The sequence below is a fragment of the Lipotes vexillifer genome, unplaced genomic scaffold (assembly GCF_000442215.2).
Source record: "Lipotes vexillifer unplaced genomic scaffold, Lipotes_vexillifer_v1.1 scaffold1492, whole genome shotgun sequence".
Taxonomy (NCBI): domain Eukaryota; kingdom Metazoa; phylum Chordata; class Mammalia; order Artiodactyla; family Lipotidae; genus Lipotes; species Lipotes vexillifer.
The window spans coordinates 122,149-149,351 of NW_006769666.1; the positions used below are offsets into that span (position 1 = coordinate 122,149).

The following is a 27,203-nucleotide window of genomic DNA, read 5'->3' on the forward strand; positions in this document are numbered from 1 at the left end:
TAGCTAAGACTTCCAATACTATGTTGAATAAAAGTGGCAAGAGTTGGCATTCTTGTCTTGTTCCTGATCTTAGAAGAAATGCTTTCAGCTTTTCACCATTGAATGTGATGTTGGCTGTGGGCTTGTCATATATGGCCTTTATTATGTTGAGGTGTGTCCCTTATATACCCACTTTGTTGAGAGTTTTAATCATAAATGGATGTTGAATTTTGTCCAAAAATTTTTCTGCATCTATTGAGATGATCATATGATTTTTATTCCTCACTTTGTTAATGCTTACATTAACAACGTATCACACCGATTGATTTGCAGATATTGTACTGTCCTTGCATCACTGGGATAAATCTCACTTGATCATGGTATGTGATCCTTTTATTGTATTGTTGAATTCAGCTTGCTAATATTTTGTGGAGGATTTTTGCATCTATGTTCATGAGTAATATTTGTCTGTAAGTTTCTTTTTAGTAATATCTTTGTCTGATTTTGTGTCAGGGTGATGAAGATTTCATAGAATAAGTTCAGAAGCATTCCTTCCTCTGCAATTTCTTGGAATACTTTGAGAAGGATAGGTACGTTTTGTCTAAATTTTTTGTAGAGTTCAGCTGTGAAGCCAACTGGTCCTGGCCTTTTGGGTTTGGGAAGTTTGGTTTTTTTTGTTGTTGTTGTTTGTTTTTTTTACTAGCAATTGGTCTGTTCATGTTTTCTATTTCTTCCTGTTTCAATCTTTGGAGATTGTACATTTCTAGAAATTTGTCCATTTCTCCTATGTTGCCCATTTTATTGGTGTATAATTGTTCACAGTAATCTCATGATCCTTTGTATTTTTGTGGTGTCCATTGTAACTTCTCCTTTTCATTTCTGATTTTATTTATGTGGGCCCTCTCTTTTTTTTCCTTAATGAGTGGCTATAGGTATATCAATTTTGTTTATCTTTTTGAAGGACCAGCTCTTAGTTTCATTGAACTTTCTTATTTTAATTTTTTAGTCTTTTTTTCATTTATTTCTGCTCTGATCTTTATGATTTCTTTCCTTCTACTAACTTTGGGTTCTATTTATTGTTCTTTTCCTAGTTCCTCTAGGTGTAAGGGTAGGTTGTTTATTTGAGATTTTTCTTTTGTCTTGTGTCTTTTAACACTCCTACTAGCTTTATAAGTGGTTGACTTACTGGCTTAACTGCATGTTCGTCTTTACCGATGAGATTTTTCCTTTCATAATTTTTCATATTTCTAGTTGTGGCCTTTTCTTCCTGCTTAGAAAAGTCCCCTTAACATTTCTTGTAAAACTAGTTTAGTGGTGCTGGGCTATTCTAGCTTCTGCTTGTCAAAACTCTTGCGCTCTCCTTCTAATTTGAAAGATAATCTTGGGTAGAGTATTCTTAGTTGTAAGTTTTTTCTTTCATCACTTTGAATACATTGTTCCACTCGCTTCTGGCCTACAAAGTTTCTGCTGAAAAGTCAGCTGATTGTCTTACGGGAGTTCCCTGGTATGTAACTAGTTGCTTTTCTCTTGCTGCTGTTAAGATTCTCTCTTTATCTTTAATTTTTGCCATTTTAATTATAATGTATCTTAGCATGGACCTCTTTGGGTCCATCTTACTAGGGACTCTGTGTTTCCTGAACCTGGGTGTCTGTTTCCTTCCCCGGGTTAGGGCTGTTTTAAGTTATTATTTCTTCAGATATGTCCTCTGACCCTTTCTCTCTCTCTTCTCCTTCTGGGACCCCTATAGTGTAAATGTTAGTATGCTTGATATAGTCCTAGAGGTCTCTTAAACTATCCTCATTTTTAAAAATTCTTTTTCTTTCTTCTGTTCAGCTTGGGTAATTTCCACTACTCTGTCTTCCAGATCACTGATCTGTTCTTCTGTATAATTTACTCTACTGCTGATTCCTTTTAGTGTGTTTTATTTCAATTATTGTATTCTTAACTTCTTTTGGGTTCTTTTTTATACTTTGTAACTCTTTATTGAAATTCTGTGTTCATCCTTTCTTCTCCTGAGTTTGGTAAGTATCTTTATGATTGTTACCTCAAACGCATTATGGGATAGATTGTTTATCTCCACTTCGTTTAGTTCTTTTTCTAAGGTTATGTCTTGTTCCTTCATTTGGCACATATTCCTCTGTTGCCTCATTTTTTTCCCCAATATTCTGTGTTTATTTCTGTGTGTTAGGTAGGTCGGTTACATTTTCAAATCTTGGAAAAGTGGCCTTATGTAGGAGATGTCCTATAGGGCCCAGCAGCAAGCTCCCCTTTGGTCACCAGAGCTGTATGCTCTAGGAGTGCCCCCTACATGGGCTGCATGTGCTCTTCTGTTGTGGTGAGGCTAACTATTGTGGGCACGCTGGTAGGTGGGGCTGGCCCCTGGCCCAGTTGGCTGCAAGACCATGCCTTATGTGATGGCTGTGGGCCCCCTGGAGGACAGGGTAGGCTTCTTGCATGGTTGGCTGTGTAGCCCAGAGGGGTGTGGATCTGCTGCTGGCCCAGTCGTGGGTCTCTGCATGACTGTCTGTCTGCCCAGAGGGTGGGGTGGCCTGGGGCCTGGTACCAGCCTACTGGTGGGCAGGGCTGTGTCCCCAGCACTAATATGCTAGAGGGGGGATTCCAGAATGGTGCTCGCCAGTGCCAGTGTTATTGGGGTAGAACATGCTCCCCAAAGTGGCTGCTGCCAGCGTCTCTGTCCCCAGGGGGAGTCCCAGTTGAGTGCTGCCTCTCTGGGAGGCTCTCCAAGATCAGCAAGTATGTCTGACACAGGCTCCTTTCAAAATACCACCTCTGCACTGGTCTCAGAATACGTAAGATTTTGTGTGCATCCTTTAAAAGCAGAGTCTCTGTTTCCTACGGCCCTCTGGCTGTCCTGAATGTAAACCCTACTGGTTTTCACAACCAGACATTTTGGGGGCTTTTCATCCCTGTGCAGCACCCCTGGGCTGGGGAATCCAATGTAAGGCTCATACGCCTTGTTCCTTGAGGAGAATCTCTATGATTGTGATATTCACCTCGTTTATGTGTTGCCAACCTGGGGGTGTGGGTCTTGACTCTACTGCATCTGTACCCTTCCTACTCATCTCATTGTGATTCTTTCTTTATGTCTTTAGTTGTGGAAAAATCTGTTCTGCTAGTCTTCAGGTCATAGTTAGTTGCTCTGTAAGAAAATGTAATTTTGGTGCGTCTGTAAAAGGAGGTGGGTTCAGGGTCTTCCTACTCCACCATCTTGCCACCTGTCTCGTTAACATTTTCTGGCATGCTCTGGGTAAGATATGCATTTGTGGATATCAACGAAGCAAAGGAACAACCTCGGAGGGAATCGTCGGAAGCCAGTATTCACAGGCAGCGCAATGGTTAAAGCAGTGTCACGAGTAATGACATAACCATCAATAAATGGATGGGGTTAGGAAATGCAGAGGCAAGGAGATCTATGTTATCTTGAAATGAACAGGTTGCGAAATGCCACCGCATTGTGAATAAGAGCAGCACTGCTACCCTCATCTTGCTGTACGAGATACAAAATCAGCCAGGAATGGTGCATTTGACAATAAAAAGCAGGACCTGAGCGGGAAGAGAGGACCTGGACATCACAAAGACTCTTCAGGTGCGCTGATTGGACACTGAACATATACATAATTACCTCTTCTCTGTCCATTATTCGAAATCTTCATTGATAAATCACTACCTTACATGGGTCCCTGAATTTCAAAACACAAGTTTTAATGAAATTGTGTATATAGACAGGGACCCTGCAAAAAATATCTACTGGGGCCCCATTCACCATAAGGGCAACCCTGATCTAGAAGCTGGGGTTTTCTGAGTGTCAGGGGCAGAAGGGCAGGGGGATAAGGAAGCTGACCATGTCAGATGGCTTAGGTAATTGGGTTGGGAAGGAAGTGAAGGTGGAATGGACCTTAAAAATTAGGGAAACATGTATGACATGTATGTGTCTTGTATGTGTTGTGTGTGTGTGTCAAAGGGAAATTACACTGGATCAAATGGCAAGGAGTCTCACTGGCCTCCCCAGCCCTGCTGAGATGTGGGGCTCAGGGGGAATAGAGGTGTGGAAGGGAAGGTGGGAAGCTGGAGAGTGTTGGGGGGAGGCAGTTATAAGTGGAAGCGTCTTGGATGTGATAGAGGGTCTCTGGGGATGAGTTGGTCAAGGTGCTGTGGGGCAAGGATTGTGGATGGATCCTCCTGATGGACCCTGGAGTGACCCGGGGGCTTTGAGGCAGACAGCAGGGAGGTCAGCAGGGAAACAGGAGAAACCTGAGAAGTATATGGTGGGAGCAGGCCTCTCAAGGAGAGGGTTGACTTGGTGTGGGGCTGAGTTGGGAGTCAGGGAAGGAGAGCTCTCCACCAGGGGGTGCTTGCCTGGGGGTTGGCATCCCAGGGTCGAGCCAGCTTCAGGAGGCCAGCTCTTCTCTCCACCTTGGTGTCCCCATACGTAGCTCAGGACCTGGCTAGAGGGCCTTGATACGTGCTCGTTGAAGGCTTGGGAGTTTCGTCCCTGGGCTCAGTGGGAGGAGCCAGGGGAGGGGGCAGTGGTCGGGGAGAGGAAGCTCAGAGCGAGCTGGGGAGGAACTGGCTTTGGGGAGGTGAGTGCGAGGACCCGGAAGTCTGCTGGGCTGAGTTTCCAAAAGGAACTTCACTTGAGCCCAGAGAGGGCCCGAAGCAGGGTGGCCATGCCTTGACCGTGCTGCCCCCCATGCTGGAGGGGACCCCCGAGATGACCCCTCTATGGGAGCAGCCCACCCCTGGGGACCCCTTAATGGGCAGAACTTCCCGGCCTCAGGCCTGAGTTAACCACCTTCCTTACTTCCTCCCCCCACTGCTCTTCCCTGAGGCGGGAGGTGAGGCCGGTCCAGGATTCAGTCCACCTGAGTCACAGGCCTTTGCTTTGATTTTCAGCACCAAGTGTTGCAAGGGCTGCTGCAGGTGGCAGGGGCTGGGGGCTCCTGGCACACGTGAGCTCCTCTAGGGGCTGCCCTCCTTAAGGCAAAGAAGAGGAAACCGGGGCTGAGAGAGAGAAGAAACCCAGGCAGCTCCTGCAGCTCCAATGCCGAAGAGCCGGGTTCGAATGGAGGCTCACCTGGCCCGGGGCCCTGCACGCGGCTTCTCTTGTCATGTTGGGGGGCTGAGGGCTGAGGCGGGACGGGGTGGCCCTGTGCAATAGCTGGGCACCTGCCCCTTCACCCTGGTGCACTGACCTGAGGACTGAGGACACCCCGCCTGTGGTCCAAGCGGGGTGTTCACTTTAGAGCCCTCAGAGTCTGCTGGTCCAGATCGGTGGCCCCCAGCCCCACAGAAGGCAGCTTGCCTTTGAGCCGTGGGCAAAGGCTGCCATGCCCGGCCACCTCCAACTCTGCTGAGATGCGGGACTCAGGAAGGAACGTCATACTTGCCAGGTGACCAGCTTGCCCCATGGGGATGTGTGAGTTTCCCGAGTGTCCCAGAAAGACCCAGAGGTGAAAACCCAGTCCCCCGCCTCACCCTGTAAAAGGTCCACGTCCCGAGCCCTCCACGCTCCCTCTGTGTGTCTCTAAGCTGGGCTGCAGGGGTTAGAATGCCCTGCCCTGGAGAAGGGTTGCCACGGGCTCTTTCACACCCACTGGCCCTGGGGATAAGTGTAAATGTGTCACGGAGCTGTCACCTGGGCCCTGGGAGTCCTCGGGGAGTGTCGCCTAAGGTCCTCCCAGTGCCCAGGGCTGAATAGTGCCTGGGTGGCCATGTGTCTCCAAATGGGGAGGGGGCTCGGCTGTACCCCTCCCCCCAGTTTTGCTCCGCCCTGGGGCAGGCCTTAGTCCCAGCGGAGAAGCTCTGCCCTTTAAGCATCTGTCCCATGGGCATGTTGGAGGGAGTGGACGGTGAGTTAAAAAGCTCTGGGGTCGGGCAGAGGGCTGAGGCTGATGTCCAGGGCGTGGCCACCCCACGGGGCATTGGGACGGGCCTCGGAATGGCCGCTGCCTTGGCCGTGCTCCTTCAGAAGCTGGCCGTGAACCTCCTGACCCCAGAGGAGCTGACAGATCCCCCAGGAGGACTTGAGCTGATGCTCGCCCCTCTGGGGACTGAGACCCATTAAAGGAAAGAGACGGGGCGGGGGGTGGGGGGGTGAGAGGGACCGGGCAGCAGGCAGGGGGCGGGCTGGGAAGGTGGCGGACCTCTCTCGCTTGGTCTCTGCAATGAGGAAGTTCTCTGTAGCTCGTTTCCTTTCCCTTTTGCCGAGTGCCTGAAACAGGAAGTCGGTCAGTGAGCGGGTGGCAGCAGCCGGGGCGGCCGAGAGGGGACCGACGGCGGGTCGTGGTGCAGGGGCCCAGCTCCCCTTGGCTGTGCAGGTCCTGCGGGGAGGGCGCCGGCCCGGCCCGGGGAGACCCACACCCGCCATGGTCCCCTGCTGGAACCATGGCAACATCACCCGCTCCAAGGCCGAGGAGCTGCTCTCCAGGACCGGCAAGGACGGGAGCTTCCTCGTGCGCGCCAGCGAGTCCGTCTCCCGGGCGTACGCGCTCTGCGTGCTGTGAGTACCGGGCCCTGCCCACCCCTGCTCCTCCGCCCTGACCTGGCCTCTCCTGCCCAGGCACGGAGGTGATGGAGGTGCCACTCAGTAGAGGGGAAGCCGGCTCTGGGCTTAGCCAGGGGCCCGGCTCTGGGATGTGACCTTGCACGCACCCCGGGTTTGTTGGTGGGTCCAGCTGAAGCCCACTGTGGACCTGCTCGGCCCTGGAGTTCAGGTTTTGCAGGGCTGGAGCCCTCCAGGGCCAGCCTGGGGCCTGGTCACTCGCCCCAGCTACCGGGGAGCCGTGGGGTCAGGGGCTTCCTTGGGGTTTCAGGGTCCAAGAGAAGTGGGTCCGGGCTCTCTGAGACGGGCAGAAGCTCGGGGCTCCGTGATGGTGGGTGTGTTAGAAAGCAGTTCGGTCAGTTCAGGTGCTGGTCAAACTATTCCCAGTTCGGAAACCTTCCTGGAAGAACAGAAGTGGCAAGAGGGGACCCTTCCTCTGCCAGGCTTTGGGCCTTTGGAGGAAGCCATCGTTTGGGGAGCCATGAATAAGGGTGGCGGGGGGGGGGGGCCAACCTTCCTGGAAGAACAGAAGTGGCAAGAGGGGACCCTTCCTCTGCCAGGCTTTGGGCCTTTGGAGGAAGCCATCGTTTGGGGAGCCATGAATAAGGGTGGCGGGGGGGGGGTCACTCAAGAAAGGATTTTCAGTTCACCCAGAAGTTGTATTTGGGGCCCTTGGAGCAGAGGAAGCCACATCACCGACAGCAGGAGCCTCTTCTCTCCCCTCCTCAGCCCTTGGCTCTGTCCCCACCTGTTCAGGCCTCTCTGCCACCATCAACTCTCTCCGCTCCCCCTATCTGGGATGTTGCTGAATGTGCCAGTTGTCCTAAAATCGGGAACCGGCCACTTGCTGAAGTTTCCTTTTTAAAACACCCTTCTCAACCAATGTCTGAAGGAGGCCCTGGGCCCTGCAGCCCTGCGGTCTAACCATCCCCCCGGGGCCTCGGGCAGTGCCGGGCATGGCGGGGGGAGGGTGTGTGTCCACCTGCACCTGTCAGGTCGTGCCCCTGGTCTCACAGAAGGGTCCTTCTGAGCAGGCAGGCCTTGCTGCTGTCCACACAGGAGGGGAAGTGGGTCATGGACACGGGCCTTGTTTGGAGCGTTGAGTCTGAGCATTTGTCTGTGCGTCGACCTGTTGCATCCTCACGACAACCTGAAGTGCAGGTCCTTTTGTTGCCCCACTTTGCAGATGAGGAAATTGAGGCTCAGACGGCTTAATTGAGTGATGACAGTCAAAGCCAAGGACATCTGCCCCCAGAGGCTGCACCCAGACAACCAGACTGCTGCCACCCCACTCCTGTGCCTGTCAAGCCGGGTGTGAGCATGGGTTCCGGGTGGCAGCAAGAGAAGCCAGGGCGTTTACAAGGGCGGCTGGTTGCATTTAGAAATTAACACTGGCTCTCAGGGGTTGCCCAGCCCGAGCGCTGACTGCATCAGAGCCCCTGCCCCCAAGGTCGGCTTCCTGGGCCCCCAGTTCTCACACCCCAGGGGAAGCGAAGCAGACCCAGGTTTCCCCACAGGCACAGCCCCTGTGGGGACCAGTTGACGGGGCCGTAGAAATAGTGAGGAGATTCTGATCTGTCTCCACTCGGCCCACGTGAATCTCTCCCCTCCCCTAGGTGTCTCGAGAACTTGCAGGCTCCAGCTCGCTAACCTTCACAGCAGCCCTTTGACCAGGGAGCCGTGGTAGTGCTCAGCCTACAGATTGGAACGTGGGTCTCTCTGACTCCAAACTGGGAGCCTTGTAACAAGCCAGAGCTGGGAGAGGCCTTGGAACCTCTAGTCCCACCACCCCTGACTTTACAGGTGGGCACACCTCAGAGAGCTTGAGGCCTTTGTCCACACGTCCCTGCTGGCCGGTGGCAACCTGGGATCCAGAATGCTGTACAGTATTCGTTCCCCCTCCTTGCCTCCCCTCCCCTCCCCTCCCCTGCACTGGGTTACTCTTGGAGCCTCGGCCAATGTGCCTCTTAGGGAGGGTCCCCATGGTCCCCGCAATGTCCATCATCCTCTTAGCCCAGGGCTGGGCTTCTTGTCAGTCTCCCATCCCCAAGGCCCCTTTAGCTCCAGACACCAGGGCTTGGAGCCCTCCCCAGTGAGTCCAGCCATGAGGCCACTCTAAGCCCAGGCCCAGGGGTCCCCTTTCTCCTCCGCTCTGTGGGGGAAGCCACCCTTCCCGCAGGGTCAGGAGACCCTGTAGGCTGTGGGATACCACGAGCCACTGAACCTTCCAAAACCCTGGGAGACCTAATTTTGCCATCACCCGTGATGTTGCCAATTAAGGAGATTTAAAAATGAAAAGCTAGCTGAGTGACAACTAACTGCCACCTTTCAGCAGTTCATTTCATGAAAGAGAGTATCCTTTAACACCAAAAAGGCAGGAACAACATGCTCTTTAAAAATAAATAAATGAATAAAGCCAAAAACCAGTCCTTTAAATCAAACAGGTTTGACTTCCTGAAAAACAACCCTTAGCCCGGCCCTATCCTTGGTTTTCTCTGTTCCTGGGACCAGTGAAAACCTCGCCCCATGCCCTCCTGGCCCACGGCCAGTGGTGGGAACCCTGACGGGTTTCACAAGCGTGTTTCACAAGCATCAGGCTTTACCCTCTGTGGTCTCTCTGGAAGTTGCTGGGAGTGCAGGACCCCGAGTGGGGCAGCTGTGGTGTCAGGGCCTTTTAATGACCTTGTTCCAAAGGGAGCCAGGAAGCCTCCCAAGACTGGCCCTTCTGCTCTAGAAATCTCCATATGGGGAAAGACCTCAGGGCCCAGGGTGCCCAGACCCGTCCTGCCTGGACCCCAGTGGCTGAAGCATCTTCCCAGCCCCTCTGGTGAGTGAGGGCATGGCAGGGGGCTTCCCACCCCTGGTTTAGGCAGGGGCGTTTGGAGCTCCAGGAACTGAGGGCAGCTTCCTCAGGAGTGGCCTTCGTGCTCAGGAAAGAAGACAGGATTTGACTATTTAAATGGAACTAGGGAGGGGGTGAGAGACACACTAAAAGACAAGGCTGCGATTCAGCGTGGCCCACGTGACCGAGGAGTACACATTCACCCTGGGCCTAGCAAACCCACACTTCCTCTCGGGAGGTCAGCCCTGCCACCTGCCACTGGGCAGGAAAGCGCAGATCTGTCCTCAGCAACTCAGAAAGCCCCGCTTTAGGGGAATCCCGAGGCCCATCTCGGGATGCAGAGAGCTGGAGGAGGAAGATCCCAGGAGCTGACCACATGGAATTGAGTCCATCTCTGCCTTCTTGCAGCAAGGGCTTGAGAACGTGAGGGGCAGAGGGCTCCTAAGTCATGCTCACCCGGCCCCACTCAGACCAGCCAGCAGAGTCAGCCCTGCTCTAGGAAGGCCAGGGGGGCTTCTTGAGGGGGCCGTCCGGCCCCTCTTGTATGGAGGATGCTAAGAGGCTGTCAAGCTCGTGTCCTCCTCTCCTGCCAGGACTGTGCTTCCATGTAGGGACCAGCACACCTGTCAGGTGCTTTACGCTGCAGAGAAGAGATATGCCTTTGGGGATGGGGGTTCATCAAGGTGAGAGGTCACGGGTCAGCTGGGCCAGCCTCTCTTTGCCCTAGCTGTGCAGGCAGAACTAGAACAATGGCCCAGTGGTGTTGGGCATACACCTCCCTCTCTGTAAGAGCAGCCCGGGCCCTGAGAGCAAGCCTATATACGACTGGGTCCGTCAGCCACCATCCAGGATGGAGCTGCCCGGTCGGGTGGCATTCCCACCAAACCACACCGGAGAGAGTTGGCTTCCCTCCCAGGGGAGGGGGCAGATGCATGCTATCTGTGACTCAGAAACCAATGCCGGTCCAGCCAGCTGTGGCGGGGATGCTGTCTTGGTTCCCCTCAGCACCTGGCCTTCCGTGAGCTGCCCAGGCAGACCTATTACCTCCTTCCCAGGGACAGTACACCAGGCAGCCTGGACTTGGTAGTCTTGTGAGCACAGCCAGAAAGGTGAAGAAGCACCAGGAGGACATTTGTCACCAAAAGTGCCCTCAGAGAAGGCATTCTACTTGTTAGGAAGAATGTGACGGCCCACTTGAGGTAACGGCAGGCCACGAGTCTTGCTGTACAATCCAAAGGTAGTTGCTAATGTGTTCTGCCTAAAAATAACAGCAAAAGACTTAAAAAGGGCACCTGTGTGCTGGGTTCTGTTCTAAGCTCTTTGCACATATTAACTCACTGTCCACAGTGGCCTTTGGAGGAAGTGTTATTATCCCCACTTTACAGATGCGGAAACTGAGGCCCAAGATGTTAGGTAACATGCTGTGTTTACAGTACTAATAAATGGCAGGGTCAGGACTTGAACTCTCTGTTCCTGGGAGGGAGAAAGAGAAGCCAGCAAGTCTGGGTGTGTGTAGGAGACCCCTGGTGATGGAGCCACAGAGAAGGGACTTGGAGGGCAGAAGTGTCCAGAAGAGGTGTAAAGCCATTTACTGCAGTGTGAATGGGTGTGATGTAATCCACCTTCCTCCAATCCCCTTTCAAAGTTTAGTAAAGTTTACACTGCTCATGAATTACTTTTGTGCAAATGCAAAGGAAAACACTGTTTTTCCTAGCTGGTATTGACAAAGTGGGGGGGGGGGAAATGCTGGCCCAGGCAGTAGTCAGAGCTGGAGGACCTCATCTCTTGAAATCTGGTTTACATAAGAGATTGTCCAAGGACAACTGTTCTGAGCGTTGCTTCTGCGTGCAGGACCCGGAGGGAGGGATGTGCCCGGGAAGGCCTACGTATGTAACAGATTCCTGCTTCCTTCTGTGTGCAGTGACTCAGAAAACCCATGGTAAATTCGAGTGTCTCCAGGTTTTCTGTGCCCTTGCACAGAAATCCTTCCCCTAAAGCGGAGCAATCCTTCCAGAACCAGAGTAGGCTCTGGCTTTGGTGTGTTTTGCAAGCTTGCCTACTTGACAGGTGAAATTCACCTGTGCACAGATGTCGGTGCTTCTCCGTTGAGTGATCCCATCTCCTGGGGTGGTGATGAGAGGTGATGAGAGGTGAGGCTCCAGGCCTTCCTCCCTGCCCCAGAGATGGAGTAAGATGAGGTCTGCTCTTCCCTCCCTAATTCAGGCCACGTGACGCAGTCCTTAGGGGCAAGCCCTCTGTGGTTGGGTACACCTGCTGTGAATTCTAGCCTTTGCGAGATGCTCACCTCCCTGTGCCCACCCAGCATCCTCATTGGCAAAATGTGCACTCGTTGGGTTAATTTTTTTATTGCCGTATAATTCACATCCCATAACATCACCCTTTAGATAGTATACAATTCAGTGGTGTTTAGTACATTCATAATGTTGTGAAACCATCACCACCATCTAATTCCAGAATATTTTCATTATCCCCCCAACCCCGGCAAAACCCCCTGAACCCGTCAGTAGTCACTTTCCGTTCCCCTTCCTCCCAGCCGTTGGCAACCACTGATCTACTTTCTGTCTCTGACCATTTGCCCTTTCTGGGTATTTCATGTGTATGGAACCATACAATATGTGGCCTTTTGTATTTGACTTTTCCCACCTGACATAATGCTTCCAGGGTTCATCCATGTTGTAGTATGAATCATTCTTTTTATGGCTAAATAATAGCCCATTATATCCATCTACCACATTTTATTTAGCCATTCATCAGTTGATGGGCATTTGGGTTGCTTCTGCTTTGGGGCTATTATGAATGATGCTGCTGTGAGCATTCATGTACAAGTTTTTCTATGGACATGTGTTTTCAGTTGTCTTGGGTGGAACTGCTGGGTCATATGGTAATTCTATGTTTAACTTTTTGTGGAACTGTCAGACTTTTGCACAGCAGCTGTGCCGTTTCACATTCCCATCAGCAGTGTAAGAGGGTTCTAATTTTTCCACATCCTCAACAATACTTAACAGCTTTTTGATAATGGCCGTCCTAGTGGGTGTGAAGTGACATCTTACTGTGACTTTGATCTGCATCTCCCTAATTATGAATGAAGTTGATATCTTTTCATGTGCTCATTGGCCATTTGTGTGTGTACCTGCTTTGGAGAAATGTCTATTCATATCTTTTGCCCATTTTTAAAAAAATAGGGTGATTTGTCTTTCTGTTGTCACTGGATTATTGAGAGGATAAAACGGGAGAATGTGGGCAACGTGCATACAGAGTCAGCACGCTGAACACTGGCCGTTACATTTTATGAGCTACGAAGTGAGTAGTGACATCTCGGAAGCAGAGGGGTGCAGGGCCATCTGTAAGGAGCATTCCGCAGCAGACGGAAAGAGGACAGTGGTGGCTGAGTGTCACTTATGGAGCTTCCTGGAGGCTGTGGGAGCCTCCAGGGACACTGAGCTGTCATGCGGGGCCTCCTCAGAGGAAGTGCTCAAAGAGATGAGGCAGGAAGAGGGCTTGAGTGACGCGCGAGTGGCCGGTGGCTGCTGGGGCCCGGGACGAGCTCCTGGAGCTGTGAGGGAGAGAAGGGTCAGGGGCACAGGTGCCGGGAAGAACCACCGAATGAACCGCGGAGAATGAAGAGAAAGTCGAGGAGTGGAGACCATCTTAAGAGTCATTAAGTACCAATGTAGGAGTGAGGGACTGAGGGAACTAAAGTCCTAAGGCTCCGAGGAAGCCCAGCAAGTGGATGAGCTGGGGAAGGGGTGTCGACAGCCCAACAGGTCAGGCCCCTGGTCAGTGGGCAGGACAAGCCTGCAGCTCTGTGGCCCGGATCCCTCCTCTCTCCCCTGCTCCGTTTGTCCCAGTAATGAGAAAAACATTGTTTTTAAGTACCAGCACCCAAACCATTTGGGTTCAATTACTTATTATAAATAACACCAGACAAGGCTGGCTCCCAAAGGATCAGCTGCTCCAGCCCTTTCCCTTGCCAGCCAGAAACCTGCCCTCCGGAGGGGAGAGGCTTGCTGAGGCCATTTCAGGCATCAATGGCAGCGCAGAAATAGACCTTCTGATAAACAGGGCAGCGTTCTTTCAAGTAACTTTAAAAAATACAGTGTTAAGTATAACACACAAAGAGTGCAAGGTAAAGGAGAAAGTAATCACCCAATCACTGAGATGAGAGACTAACATAAATACTGTTAATTTGTTGGCATACTTTCTCATTCATTCTCTCTCTCCCTCCCTGCCCCCCATATGCACACACACACACACACACACACACACACACACGCACAAGCACATATATATAAGCTCCATAATATATATACCTAATACCATATAATTTTAGTCTATATTTTCTAGCAACATTAGCATTTTCCCACTTAGCTAACCCTTCTTCCTAAATATCATATTTAATGGATGCACAAATTCTATTACATTATGTGCCATAATTTATGGAATGATTCTCCTATTGTCAGACATTTAAGTTACTAACAGTGTTTTGTTGTTATAAATATGACAGTGATGAAGGTCTTTGTGCAGATATGTGACATTTCTGGTGATAGATTCCCAGGGGTGGAATTACTGGATCAAAGATAATGTTCTTAAGGCTTTTGATGAAAATGGCAAATTGCTTTCCAGAAATTTTGTTACAAGTTATGCTCTGGTAAGCAGTACCAGAGAGTGCCCACCTCATTCCAGTCTCCTTATACTGAATATTTTCATCTAAAAAAATATTATTAAATTGCAAGGTGAAAGGTGGCCAATTTCTGTTCATTTTGCTTTGCATTTCTTGATGGCAGTCATGGTAAGCTTGTTTGGATTATTGACCTTCATCATTTCTCCTTTGTGGATGGTCTGTTCCATCCTCTTTGCCATTTTTCTTTTGAAACTGTAGTTTCTCTGTTATCTATTTGCATGAATTCCTTATATCACATTTGTTGCAAATATTTTCACTGTGGTTTGCCTTTAAACTTTATGACCTTTTTCTTTTGTTCAGAGATTGTAAATTTTTGCAAAGTCTATAAATCCTTCTGTTCTTGTTCTTTTGTGACTTTTTTCCCCCTTTGCTTTCCAGTGCAGAGAGTCCCTCTGCCCACAGAAATTTTATTCTTTTTCTTCCTGTGGGGGGCAGGGCCTTTGGAGCTAACAGGCTCGGGCTAAGGGATGACTCTGCCTTTCCAAGCTCTGGCAGGTTGTCTAGCCCCATGGGGCCTTGGTTTCCTCATCTGCAAACGAGGGCTAAGAATACCCATGTAGCGGTGCCGTTGGATGGATTGAATGAAAGTGTATATCACATACTTGGCACAGTATTTGGCAAAAGCAGATAGAGAGATTATAGGTTTTTTGGTTTTGTTTTGTTGCTGTTGTTGTTTTACATTGAACACTTTAATCTTTCTGGAATTAATGAATGGTGTAAAACAAAGATTTATGTGTATTTTTCTCAATGAACTATCTTTCTCAAAACCTCTTACTGAATAATTTATTCCTCTCCGTTTGCTATTCCTCTCTTACCATGTATTAAGTCTTATATACCTCTTTTTTGCCTGTTTACCCCGGTCCATGTATGTCTGCTTTTCTTACACCAATTTCATACTGAATGCATTACCACAATTTTATAAACTATTTTATTTTAGGATTTGCATATCTAGTCTTTTTAAGTATTCTTCCAGGTGAAACAGATAATAACTTTGTCAAGTTGGAAAAAATACTATTGGGACTTTGTTTGGAGTTGCATGAAATCCACAATACAACTTGTGAAAAATGGACCTTTTAGTATTATTCAGTCTTAACAATAAATATAGCTATCTCTATTATTTTAAATTTAGTAATTTTCTTCATAGATCCTACATATTTCTTGTTATGATTACTTCTGATTATTTCATAATTTTGTTACTGTTGTAAATACCTTTTCTTCTATAGTTACCCTTCTCGGGTAACTGATAGCATACAGAGAAGCTGTCGATTTTATAAATTCACCTTTTACTCTATATGTTTCCTCCTCATTATTTAAAATTATTTTCATTTGCTTCTCTTGGATTTTCTTGCTAAACAATCCAATCGTATATGAATTGTAATCCTTTTGTGGTCTACTTTCCAAATACCTTTAACTCATTCAGATTTCATAACTTATTACTTTGGCCAATATTTCTAAAATGTTCCAATGAAGGATATTGGAAAAAGAAAATGTCTACCTCAGACAGCAGTAGTGTGAGAATCAAACTTGATGCCGCCTGGGAAGGACTTAATACAGTATTTGGCACATAGTTAGCAATGGATAAAAGTTAGTTGTTCTTTTCATGTCAGAGAAGGAGCTGTCTTTTCCTAGTTTTATGAAGAGTTTTGAAGAACTGAATATTAAATTTTATCAAATGCCTTTTTAATGTCTATTGAGATGATTAAGCTGTTTCTCTTATTTCGTTAACTGGTTAATAGCTTGATTTTATAGATTTCCTAATATGAACCATTTTTTTTGCAGGATTAAAATGAACTGCTCTTGATTATGATAACTTTATTTTACTCTGAATTTTAGCATATGTGTTCATAAGTGAGATTGATTTATATGATTTTGATCATGTTATGGTTTAAGAGTCATGTGTGTTTTGTAAAATATCCTGGAGACATTTATGAAGCATCATCATTATCTGATTTTTTTAAATATAAAAAAAATTGGCAAAGGTGCTTTTCCTCAGAGCCATTTATAGAGATAATTCTTTAATATTTACTTCAGTTTCTTCTTTGGTATTGATTTATTCTTGTTTTCTATCTCCTCTCATGTTACTTTAAAAAAAATTGTTATTTTATTGAAATATAGTTGATTTATATACACATTCTTTTTCATATTCTTTTCCATTATGGTTTATCACAGAATATTGTATATAGTTCCCTGTGCTCTACAGTTGGACCTTGTTGTTTTCAGGTTACTTTTGATAAGTTATATATATTTTTCAGTAAACAGTTCATTTGTTGAGATTTTTCAAAGTTTCTGGCATACAGTTATTCACAGTTTCCTCTAATTTAAAGGTTTCTCTTTTATTGCTGTTGCTACCTTCCTTTACTCATTACTGATCTTGCTTACTAGTTGTGTTGGCCAGGATCCCAGCAGGAAATAGATGGCATACTCGAAAGGGGTGCTAGGCGTAGGGATGGTGAAGCAGCCTGGGACCGGCAACCACGGGAAGCTATTTCCACTCCTGGCCCTGAATAGGCAGGGCCATCTGATTTGAGCCCTGGCCCCCCATGGAGGAACTCAGCCACTGCTGATCTGCAACAGGTGGGGTGGGGTCTGGGGAACAGATACCACTATCTCACCATCCTCTCACTCTGTCAGTGCCTCCCATTAGCTAAACCTTGGTGAACTGGCACATGCAGGTCAGCCTGCTGGACACAGGGCAGGTGGAGGATAGAGAGTGGGTCTACTGGGGGTTGGAGGGGAGGGTGAAGGAACAATGTCCAGCTCACTTGCACTGTTTTCCTTTTGCTCTTCTGTTTGTCAGAGGGTTATTCATTTAATTTTCTGCATTTCAGGTCATATGCTCTTAGATTTATTTATCTGTTCTGCTTTTCTTTTTATATTAGAAAACTGCCTGTGCGTTCAGGAACCCCTAGCATATATATGTTTGAGGACAGAGCTATGTCTTCTATATTTTCTCATCTTCCCTCTCCTTCTGCACCGATTTTCTCAGATTTACCTTCTTCCTTGTTGAAGTTCTCCAGAACATGAAGCTGCTATTTACCGCCTCTCTTGTGGTGTTTAGTGCTGACTGTAGAACTCTAGGTTTTTCACTTCTGATCAGTTTTTTTAATCTCATGTTGCTCAATTTTCACAACTGATTTTTCCAGTTTCAGAGATACAATTGTCTCTTAAATCTTACTGAGTTCACAGGTCAGATTTCTCCAGAATGTGTTACTTTCCTTTTTTCTTTCTGCAGCGATTCTGTGTAACAAGGAGGTATCACCTTTGAGTTCTTAGAAAAATGGTACCATTCCTTTTGAGTGGTGATGTTTTCAGTAAGTCTGGTGATTTTTCTTTTCCAACAAAGAATTGTCAGGAAAAATTTGATCAGATTTTTTTTTTTTTTTTTTTTTTTAGAGATTGGAGTGGGTTTCTTCTTCCCAAAGATAAAAGGATCAGCAGGGATGGGGATGGGAGCCCCCTGATCCAGGATCCACCTGATGGGATTGGGTGATGGGGGTGTGGTGTGTTGCACGGATAGGTGGGTTTCCTCCCAGGGGTCTCATGAGAAGAACCCTCTGGACCCAGAGGCTGCTGGGGTAGGTGCTGGGCCGGTCCCCAATGACACTCTAGACGTCTCACCCCCAGTCCAGGCAGGCCACCTGGACTGCCTCCTCTTGCTTCTGACCTGATGGCCTCTTTTTCTCACTCTTTGGCTGGGATTCTTTGAGGTTTGGGTGGTGAACTGTGAACACCCTTGGTTCCTAGGGCATACACACGTTTTCTCTTATTTCTACATGGGGTCCAAGTGGCTTTTTTTTTTTTAACATCTTTATTGGAGTATAATTGCTTAACAATGGTGTGTTAGTTTCTGCTTTATAACAAAGTGACTCAGTTATACATATACATATATCCCCATATCTCCTCCCTCTTGCGTTTCCCTCCCACCCTCCCTATCCCACCCCGCTAAGTGGTCACAAAGCACCGAGCTAATCTCCCTGTGCTATGCAGCTGCTTCCCACTAGCTGTCTGTTTTACAGTTGGTAGTGTATATATGTCCATGCCACTCTCTCACTTCGTCCCAGCTTTCCCTTCCCCCTCCCCGTGTCCTCAAGTCCATCCTCTACGTCTGCATCTTTATTCCTGTCCTGCCCCTAGGTTCTTCAGAGCCATTTTTTTTTTAGATTCCATATATATGTGTTAGCATACGGTATTTGTTTTTCTCTTTCTGACTTACTTCACTCTGTATGACAGACTCTAGGTCCATCCACCTCACTACAAATAACTCAATTTCGTTTCTTTTTATGGCTGAGTAATATTCCATTGTATATATGTGCCACATATTCTTTATCCATTCATCTGTTGATGGACACTTAGGTTGCTTCCATGTCCTGGCTATTGTAAATAGAGCTGCAGTGAACATTGTGGTACATGTCTCTTTTTCAATTACGGTTTTCTCAGGGTATATGCCCAGTAGTGGGGTTGATGGGTCATGTGGTAGTTCTATTTGTAGTTTTTTAAGGAACCTCCATACTTTTCTCCATAGTGGCTGTATCAATTTACATTCCCACCAAGAGTGCAAGAGGGTTCCCTTTTCTCCACACCCTCTCCAGCGTTTATTGTTTGTAGATTTTTTTGATGACGGCCATTCTGACCGGTGTGAGGTGATAACTCGTTGTGGTTTTGATTTGCATTTCTCTAATGATTAGTGATGTTGAACATCCTTTCATGTGTTCGTCGGCAATCTGTGTATCTTCTTTGAAGAAATGTCTATTTAGGTCTTCTGCCCACTTTTGGATTGGGTTGTTTGTTTTTTCAATATTGAGCTGCATGAGCTGCTTGTATATTTTGGAGATTAATCCTTTGTCAGTTGCTTCGTTTGCAAATATTTTCTCCTATTCTGAGGGTTGTCTTTTTATCTTGTTTATGGTTCCCTTTGCTGTGCAAAAGCTTTGAAGCTTCGGTAGGTCCCATTTGTTTATTTTTGTTTTTATTTCCATTTCTCTAGGAGGTGGGTCAAAAAGGATCTTGCTGTGATTTATGTCTTAGAGTGTTCTGCCTGTGTTTTCCTCTAAGAGTTTTATAGTGTTTGATCTTACGTTTGGGTCTTTAATCCGTTTTGAGTTTATTTTTGTGTATGGTGTTAGGAGGTGTTCTAATTTCATTTTTTTATTTGTAGCTGTCCAGTTTTCCCAGCACCACTTATTGAAGAGGCTGTCTTTTCTCCATTATATATTCTTTCCTCCTTTATCAAAGATAAGGTGACCATATGTGCATGGGTTTATCTCTGGGCTTTCTATCCTGTTCCATTGATCTATATTTCTGTTTTTGTGCCAGTACCATACTGTCTTGATTACTGTAGCTTTGTAGTATAGTGGCTATTTGGGGTTTTTTGTGTTTCCATACAAATTGTGGAATTTTTTGTTCTAGTTCCGTGAAAAATGCCACTGGTAGTTTGATAGGGATTGCACTGAAATTTTAGATTGCTTTGGGTACCAAATTCATTGATTAGCTCTAGTAGTTTTCTAGTTTTCTGGTGGCATCGTTAGGATTCTCCATGGATAGTATCATGTCATCTGCAAACAGTGACACTTATATTTCTTTTTTACCAATTTGTATTTCTTTTATTTCTTTTTCTTCTCTGATTGCCGTGGCTAGGACTTCCAAAACTATGTTGAATAATAGTGGTGAGAGTGGACATCCTTGTCTTGTTCCTGATCTTAGAGGAAATGCTTTCCGTTTTTCACCATTGAGAATGATGTTTGCTGTGGGCTTGTCATATACGGCCTTTATTATATTGAGGTAGGTTCCCTCTATGCCTACTTTCTTGAGAGTTTTTATCATAAATAGGTGTTGAATTTTGTCAAAAGCTTTTTCTGCATCTATTGAGATGATCATATGGTTTTTTATCCTTCAGTTTGTTAATATGGTGTACCACATTGATTGATTTGCGTATATTGAAGAATCCTTGCATTCCTGGGATAAACCTCACTTGATCATGGTGTATGACCCTTTTAATGTGCTGTTGGATTCTGTTTGCTAGTATTTTGTTGAGGATTTTTACATCTATGTTCATCAGTGATATTGGCCTATAGTTTTCTTTTTTTGTGACATCTTTGTCTGGTTTTGGTATCAGGGTGATGGTGGGCTCATAGAATGAGTTTGGGAGTGTTCCTTCCTCCGCAATTTTTTGGGAGAGTTTGAGAAGAAAGCTCTTCTCTAAATATTTGATAGAATTCTCCCATGGAGCCATCTGGTCCTTTTGTTTGTTGGGAGATTTTTAATCACTGTTTCAATTTCATTACTTGTGATTGGTCTGTTCATATTTTCTACTTCTTCCTGGTTCAGTCTTGGCAGGTTGTACCTTTCTAAGAATTTGTCCATTTCTTCCAGATTGTCCATTTTATCGGCATAGAGTTGCTTGTAGTGATCTCTCATGATCCTTTGTATTTCTGCCGTGTCAGTTGTTCCTTCTCCTTTTTCATTTCTGATTCTATTGATTTGAGTCTTCTCCCTTTTTTCTTGATGAGTCTGGCTAATGGTTTATCAATTTTGTTTATCTTCTCAAAGAACCAGCTTTTAGTTTTATTGGCCTTTGCTATCGTTTCCTTCATTTCTTTTTTATTTATTTCTGATCTGATTTTTATGGTATCTTTCCTTCTGCTACTTTGGGGTTTTTTTGTTCTTCTTTCTCTAATTGCTTTAGGTGTAAGGTTAGGTTGTTTATTTGAGATTTTTCTTGTTTCTTGAGGTAGGATTGTATTTCTATAAACTTCCCCCTTAGAACTGCTTTTGCTGCATCCCATAGGTTTTGCATCATCAAGTTTTCATTGTCATTTGTTTCTAGGTATTTTTTGTTTTCCTCTTTGATTTCTTCAGTGATCTCTTGATTATTTAGTAGCATATTGTTTAGCCTCCATGTGTTTGCATTTTTTAGTTTTTTTTTCTGTAACTGATATCTAGTGTCATAGCGTTGTGGTCGGAAAATATACTTGATATGACGTCAATTTTATTAAATTTACCAAGGCTTGATTTGTGACCCAAGATATGATCTATCCTGGAGAATATTCCTTGCACACTTGAGAAGAAAGTGTATTCTGTTGTTTTTGGATAGAATGTCCTATAAATATCAATTAAGTCCATCTTATTTAATGTGTCATTTAAAGCTTGTGTTTCCTTATTTATTTTCATTTTGGATGATCTGTCCATTGGTGAAAGTGGGGTGTCAAAGTCCCCCACTATTACAGTGTTACTGTCGATTTCCCCTTTTATGGCTGTTAGCATTTGCCTTATGTATTGAGGTGCTCCTATGTTGGGTGCATAAAGATTTACAGTTGTTTTATCTTCTTCTTGGATTGATCCCTTGATCATTATGTAGTGTCCTTCTTTGTCTCTTGTACTAGTCTTTATTTTAAAGTCTATTTTATCTGATATGAGAATTGCTACTCCAGCTTTCTTTTGTTTTCCATTTGCATGGAATATCTCTTTCCATCCCCTCACTTTCAGTTTGTATGTATCCCTAGGTCTGAAGTGGGTCTCTTGTTGACAGCATATATACGTACGGCTCTTTTTCTGTATCCATTCAGCCAGTCTATGTCTTTTGGTTGGAGCATTTAATTCATTTACATTTAAGGTAATTATTGATTTGTATGTTCCTATTACCAGTTTCTAAATTGTTTTGGTTTGTTTTTGTAGGTCTTTTCCTTCTCTTGTTTTTCCTTTCTAGAGAAATTCCTTTAGCATTTGTTGTAAAGCTGGTTTGGTGGTGCTGAATTCTCTTAACTTTTGCTTGTCTATAAAGGTTTTAATTTCTCTGTTGAATCTGAATGAGATCCTTGCTGGGTAGAGTAATCTTGGCTGTAGGTTTTTCCCTTTCCTCACTTTAAATATGTCCTGCCAGTCCCTTCTGGCTTGCAGAGTTTCTGCTGAAAGATCAGCTGTTAACCTTATGGGGATTCCCTTGTATGTTATTTGTTGCTTTTCCCTTGCTGCTTTTAATAATTTTTCTTTGTATTTAATTTTTGATAGTTTGATTAATATATGTCTCGGCATGTTTCTCTTTGGGTTTATCCTGTATGGGACTCTCTGCGCTTCCTGGACTTGGGTGGCTATTTCCTTTCTCATGTTTGGGAAGTTTTCAACTATAATCTCTTCAAATATTTTCTCAGTCCCTTTCTTTTTCTCTTCTTCTGGGACCCCTATAATTCGAATGTTGGTGCGTTTAGTGTTGTCCCAGAGGTCTCTGAGACTGTCCCCAGTTCTTTTCATTCTTTTTTCTTTATTCTGCTCCCTGGCAGTTATTCCCACCATTTTATCTTCCAGGTCACTTATCCGTTCCTTGCCTCAGTTAGCCTGCTATTGATTCCTTCCAGGGTACTTTTAATTTCAGTTATTGTGTTGTTCATCACTGTTTGTTTTCTCTTTAGATCTTCTGGATCCTTGTTAAATGTTTCTTGTATTTTCTCCATTCTGTTTCCGAGATTTTGGATTATCTTTACTATCATTACTCTGAATTCTTTTTTGGGTAGGTTACCTATCTTGTCCTCATTTATTTGGTCTTGTAGGTTTTTACCTTTCTCCTTCGTCTGTAACATATTTTTTTGTTGTTTTTTTTTTTTTTTTTTTTTTTTTTTATGGGGCTGTATTCCTCTCTTACTGGTTGTTTGGCCTGAGGCATCCAGCACTGGAGTTTGCAGGCAGTTGGATAAAGCCGTGTCTTGGTGCTGAGATTAGGACCTCCGGGAAGCCTCCCTCTGATTAATATTCTCTGGGGTCTGAGGTTCTCTGTTAGTCCAGCGGTTTGGACTCGGAGTTCCCACCATAGGAGCTCAGGCCCGACCTCCGGCCTGGGAACCAAGATCCCGCAAGCTGCTTGGCACAGCAAAACAAAAAAACCCAAAAAACAAACAAACAAACAAACAAACAAAAGGAGAAGTACAATATCAAAGAATAAAATTAGAAAGATAAAAATTAGGATAAATAAAAATATAATTGAAACAACGGGTCACTGGGGGTTCCTCCTGTCCCCTTAGGTGTCCGTGGTCCCCCACCAGCGCCTGGTAGGTGCCCTAGTTGTGCGGAGACATGAATTCTCCGTCCTCCTAGTCTGCCATCTTGACTCCCCAAGAGGCTTTTTTGAATGCAGCGTTTCCAGCCCTTGTTCTCCCATCCCGTCTTGTCCAGATGTCTGCAACACTCAAGCAAGAAAAAAAGGAGAAAACACGTACAATTAGAAATTAGAACTGAGGGCTTCCCTGGTGGCGCAGTGGTTGGGAGTCTGCCTGCTGATGCAGGGGACACGGGTTCGTGCCCCGGTCCGGGAAGATCCCACATGCCGCGGAGCGTCTGGGCCCGTGAGCCGCGGCCGTGGAGCCTGCGAGTCCGGAGCCTGTGCTCCGCAGCGGGAGAGGCCACAGCGGTGAGAGGCCCGCATACCGCAAAAAAAAAAAAAAAGAAATTAGAACTGAAATATAATGAGTTACAAAGGAGTTTAAAAAACAGTTATAGAGCATGCTGAGCCGATCAGCAGAGTGAGACAGACACTAATGAGGCTCTCGAATTTCAGAGTTTGATTTCTCTCTCTCTCTCTCTCTCTCCCCATGGGGCTCACCGTAGTAAAGGATGCTTCTGGGCATGCTTGTCAGTGGTTGTTTGGCTGGGAAGAGCCACACAGAAGTAGCAGTTTTATCTGAGAAAATGAATAAAATGCCATAAAGTAGTTTCTTCCTATTTCCATTTGCTTTTATCCTTTTACATTTGAGCAAGGCTTCCCAAACCATGATCTGAAAGTGCCCTTCCCGGGGGAAGCATCTTCCTGCTTAGAACCGTGTAGGCACCTGTAGTCACCCAACAGCTGTTGGGAGTCACATGGGAAATTTGCTGTAAGCACCACTGCATTTGAGAGTGGAGTAATCTCATACGGACCAGGGACACGGGAGACTGGGATGGCCCAGGACCATCCCAACCTGGGTGTCCAGCGGGAACACTTCTAACACACTCGCCCTGAAATATGACCCAATCACTAGAAGGAGTAGCAGCTGAGGACTGTTGTTGGCACCCTAAATTTTTACTAAATCACCATAAAGAGGTGGGAAAGGCCTGGATGGAACCCATTGCCCGCAATGAGCACATTGTCTGGATTATGTTCCAGTGCAGTAGTTGTCAAAGATGATTTAGTTGTGGAATCTTCACTTTAAACATTTTACATGTAAGATTTTGTGGGTGCATGTGTGTGCGTGTGTGTGTGCCTATGTGTATATGTGTATGTTATGTATCTGTATATGTGTATGCACACGTATGTATATGTATACGTTGATGCGGGTAGGACCAGGATGAAGTGCAGCTGCTGGTGAGTGCAGGAGGCCGAGGGGTGCCCCCCGCACCTCCCTGCAGAGCCCCCAACACCCCATGGCATATGCTCTCCCAGGGGTTGTGTGTGGCAGGGGTGGTGGTGGCGGTGATACTCTATGCTTTCCCTTAAAGATCTACCGATTTGGCCCCAGGGATGATGTGTGGGCCCCGTGCATTGCAGATGCTGAGATATTACTATCTAAGGGGAAAGTATCCTCTTTTCCCATTGTACTGGCTTTTGAATTCTCATCTGTTTGAGTAGTATGGAGCTGTTTCTTTGTTTCAGTGTTGCTAGAACATCTCTGAAAAAGCCATAAAGGCTTGTCTGCCACACTTGATTAACTAAAGGGTCTTCCTGTTCTGTACGCTGTCTCTGTGCCTTTCCTGGTGACTCTGTGTTCTTTCTTTCTTTCTGTTTACAAGCTGATGTTTGGGGCCTGTTCAATCTCTTCCACAAAGAAGAACCTAGGGGTGAGAAGGGAATAAAGACACAGACCTACTAGAGAATGGACTTGAGGATATGGGGAGGGGGAAGGGTAAGCTGTGACAAAGTGAGAGAGAGGCATGGACATATATACACTACCAAACGTAAGGTAGAGAGCTAGTGGGAAGCAGCCGCATAGCACAGGGAGATCAGCTCGGTGCTTTGTGACCGCCTGGAGGGGTGGGATAGGGAGGGTGGGAGGGAGGGAGACGCAAGAGGGAAGAGGTATGGGAACATATGTATATGTATAACTGATTCACTTTGTTATAAAGCAGAAACTAACACACCACTGTAAAGTAATTATACCCCAATAAAGATGTTAAAAAAAAAAGTTAGCTGCCCTCACCCAAATAGGAGACCGTTCTCGCCCTGGCCTTATTTGCATATCTACAGGAGGAAGTGTCACGAGAACAAGCAGTGAAAGATAAGAGCAGAGCAGACTTCCAGCTGTCCTCCGTGTGTGCCTGGCAGGCTCTGCAAAGAGGGTTGAGGCTGCAGGGGATGGGGATGGGGGAGTTAGGCTGGGGTCTGTGATGGTTCCCTGCTTCCCGGGACATCTGCAGGAGGTGAGGTGGTACTAGACTACGGATTCATCCTGGCCATCTCTGAGATAAGCCAATTGTGGTGTCAGTTCAGGCTCTAAAGACAGGAGGGGGAGTGGAAAGACGGGAATTAAAGGGATCAGAGGAAGAGAGGAAATTTTCCTCTGAGGAATGAAGAGACATGTGGAAGTGAAATTACCCAAAACATTCTCCAGAACTTTCTTTTAACATTCATTGTTTCAAAAGGCTTTAAAAATTGTAAAATTAACTACTTAAAATTGTAAAACTTCTGCACAGCTAAAAAGAAAATAAACACTGTTAAAAATAAATAACTCCAAAATATACTGTAGTATATTTCAAAGTCTTATGAATAAATAAGCAAAAGATGATTTAAAAAATGTGAGACAAAGACATGAAAAGGAATTCACGGGAAAAGAAATACAAACAAGAAACATATGAGAAGACATCAACCTTTCTCATAAAGAAAGGCAAATTAAAGCAAGCCATCATTTTTCTTGCACCTCTCAGATTTGCAAAAGATTTAAAATGTCTGATAACAGCCAGTTGGCAGGGTGTGGGGAAATAGACTCTTTCATATCCGGTTAGCAGGAGACACAATGTGAGAACGTCATTGGAAGGCAGTTGTTCATCTCTATCGAAATGCGAAGTACCTGCGTCCTCCAGCCCAGCTCTCCTCCTTCTCATGATTTATCCACTACCTCTAAGAAGTGTCAGCGCCTGTAGTGTTCAGTGTGTTTCAGGCACTCTTCTAAGTGCTTAATCTACACAACAGGTAGATGTTGTGTTATCATTCTCCCCGTTTTACTGGTGGGGAAACTAAAACTCTGGACTCACCAGTGTACACAAGAGGTAGGAACAGAGATGTTCACTGCAGTATTATTTATAATAGTAAAAAGCCCAAAATAACTACCTGTCCATCGTTGTAGTCTAAAATGAACAACGGCATGGCCACATGGTAGAACATGACTTAGGCAGGTCGCTAATGTTTTTTTGGTGAAAAACAGCAAGTTTCAGAACAAAGTATATAGTATGATGTTATCTGCATTTAAAAGATATGCGTACGTAAGTTTGTGTGTATGTTTAAACATTTTGGAATGATTTACAAGAAGGAGTAGGAACTCTAAGGAACTCACAGGAGCCGGGGAAGGAGACATTTATTTTGCATTTTATATCTTTCCGTGTGGTCTTAAATTTTTTAAATTAGTGTATAATTTTAAAATCTAGTTAAACAATAACATAAATGTTTAGGGCCGGGCACATAGGAGGGGTTAAATGAATGAAACTTTTGTACTGAATCATCTCCTTGATCACAGAAACAACATGCGCATCTGTGAGCTGGAGTGTGGCCCCTGCCTGGGGATCCAGCAGGGGAGGGCAAGTTTTCAAGGTCTGTGAGAATCCCAAGTGGGGGAAATGGGGGCAGGGAGGTTATGGGGGGTGAGAGAACAGACCAGCCATTTCAACTGAGAGTGTAAGACCCAGGTAGCGTTCTCCCAAACTCCTTATCCCTGTGGGCTCAGCAGCTGAGCCAGTGGACCTCCGTGGCCATCTGCTGCCACCAGGCTTCTGTGGGCTGGGTCCCCCACCTGGACCACCACCAATGGGCCCCTTTCCCAAGGTGGTCAGACTTGACAACTCCCACTTCCCCTCAAAGCTTTTAGGAGAATAAAAAGTAGCTCTAGGGGCTTCCCTGGTGGCGCAGTGGTTGAGAGTCCGCCTGCCGGTGCAGGGGACACGGGTTTGTG

At 46.0% G+C, this 27,203-nt stretch overlaps 1 protein-coding gene across 1 annotated transcript in view; it reads left to right on the forward strand.

Moving 5' to 3' along the window:
* The first annotated feature begins 6,219 nt into the window (after nucleotides 1–6,219).
* INPP5D (inositol polyphosphate-5-phosphatase D) overlaps nucleotides 6,220–27,203 on the forward strand; it is a 131,590-nt gene continuing 110,606 nt past the window's right edge. Inside the window, exon 1 of the mRNA XM_007445726.1 lies at nucleotides 6,220–6,499. Within this exon, the coding sequence (XP_007445788.1) occupies nucleotides 6,366–6,499 (134 nt within the window). The 5' untranslated portion in view covers nucleotides 6,220–6,365. The remainder of the gene's footprint in view (nucleotides 6,500–27,203) is intronic.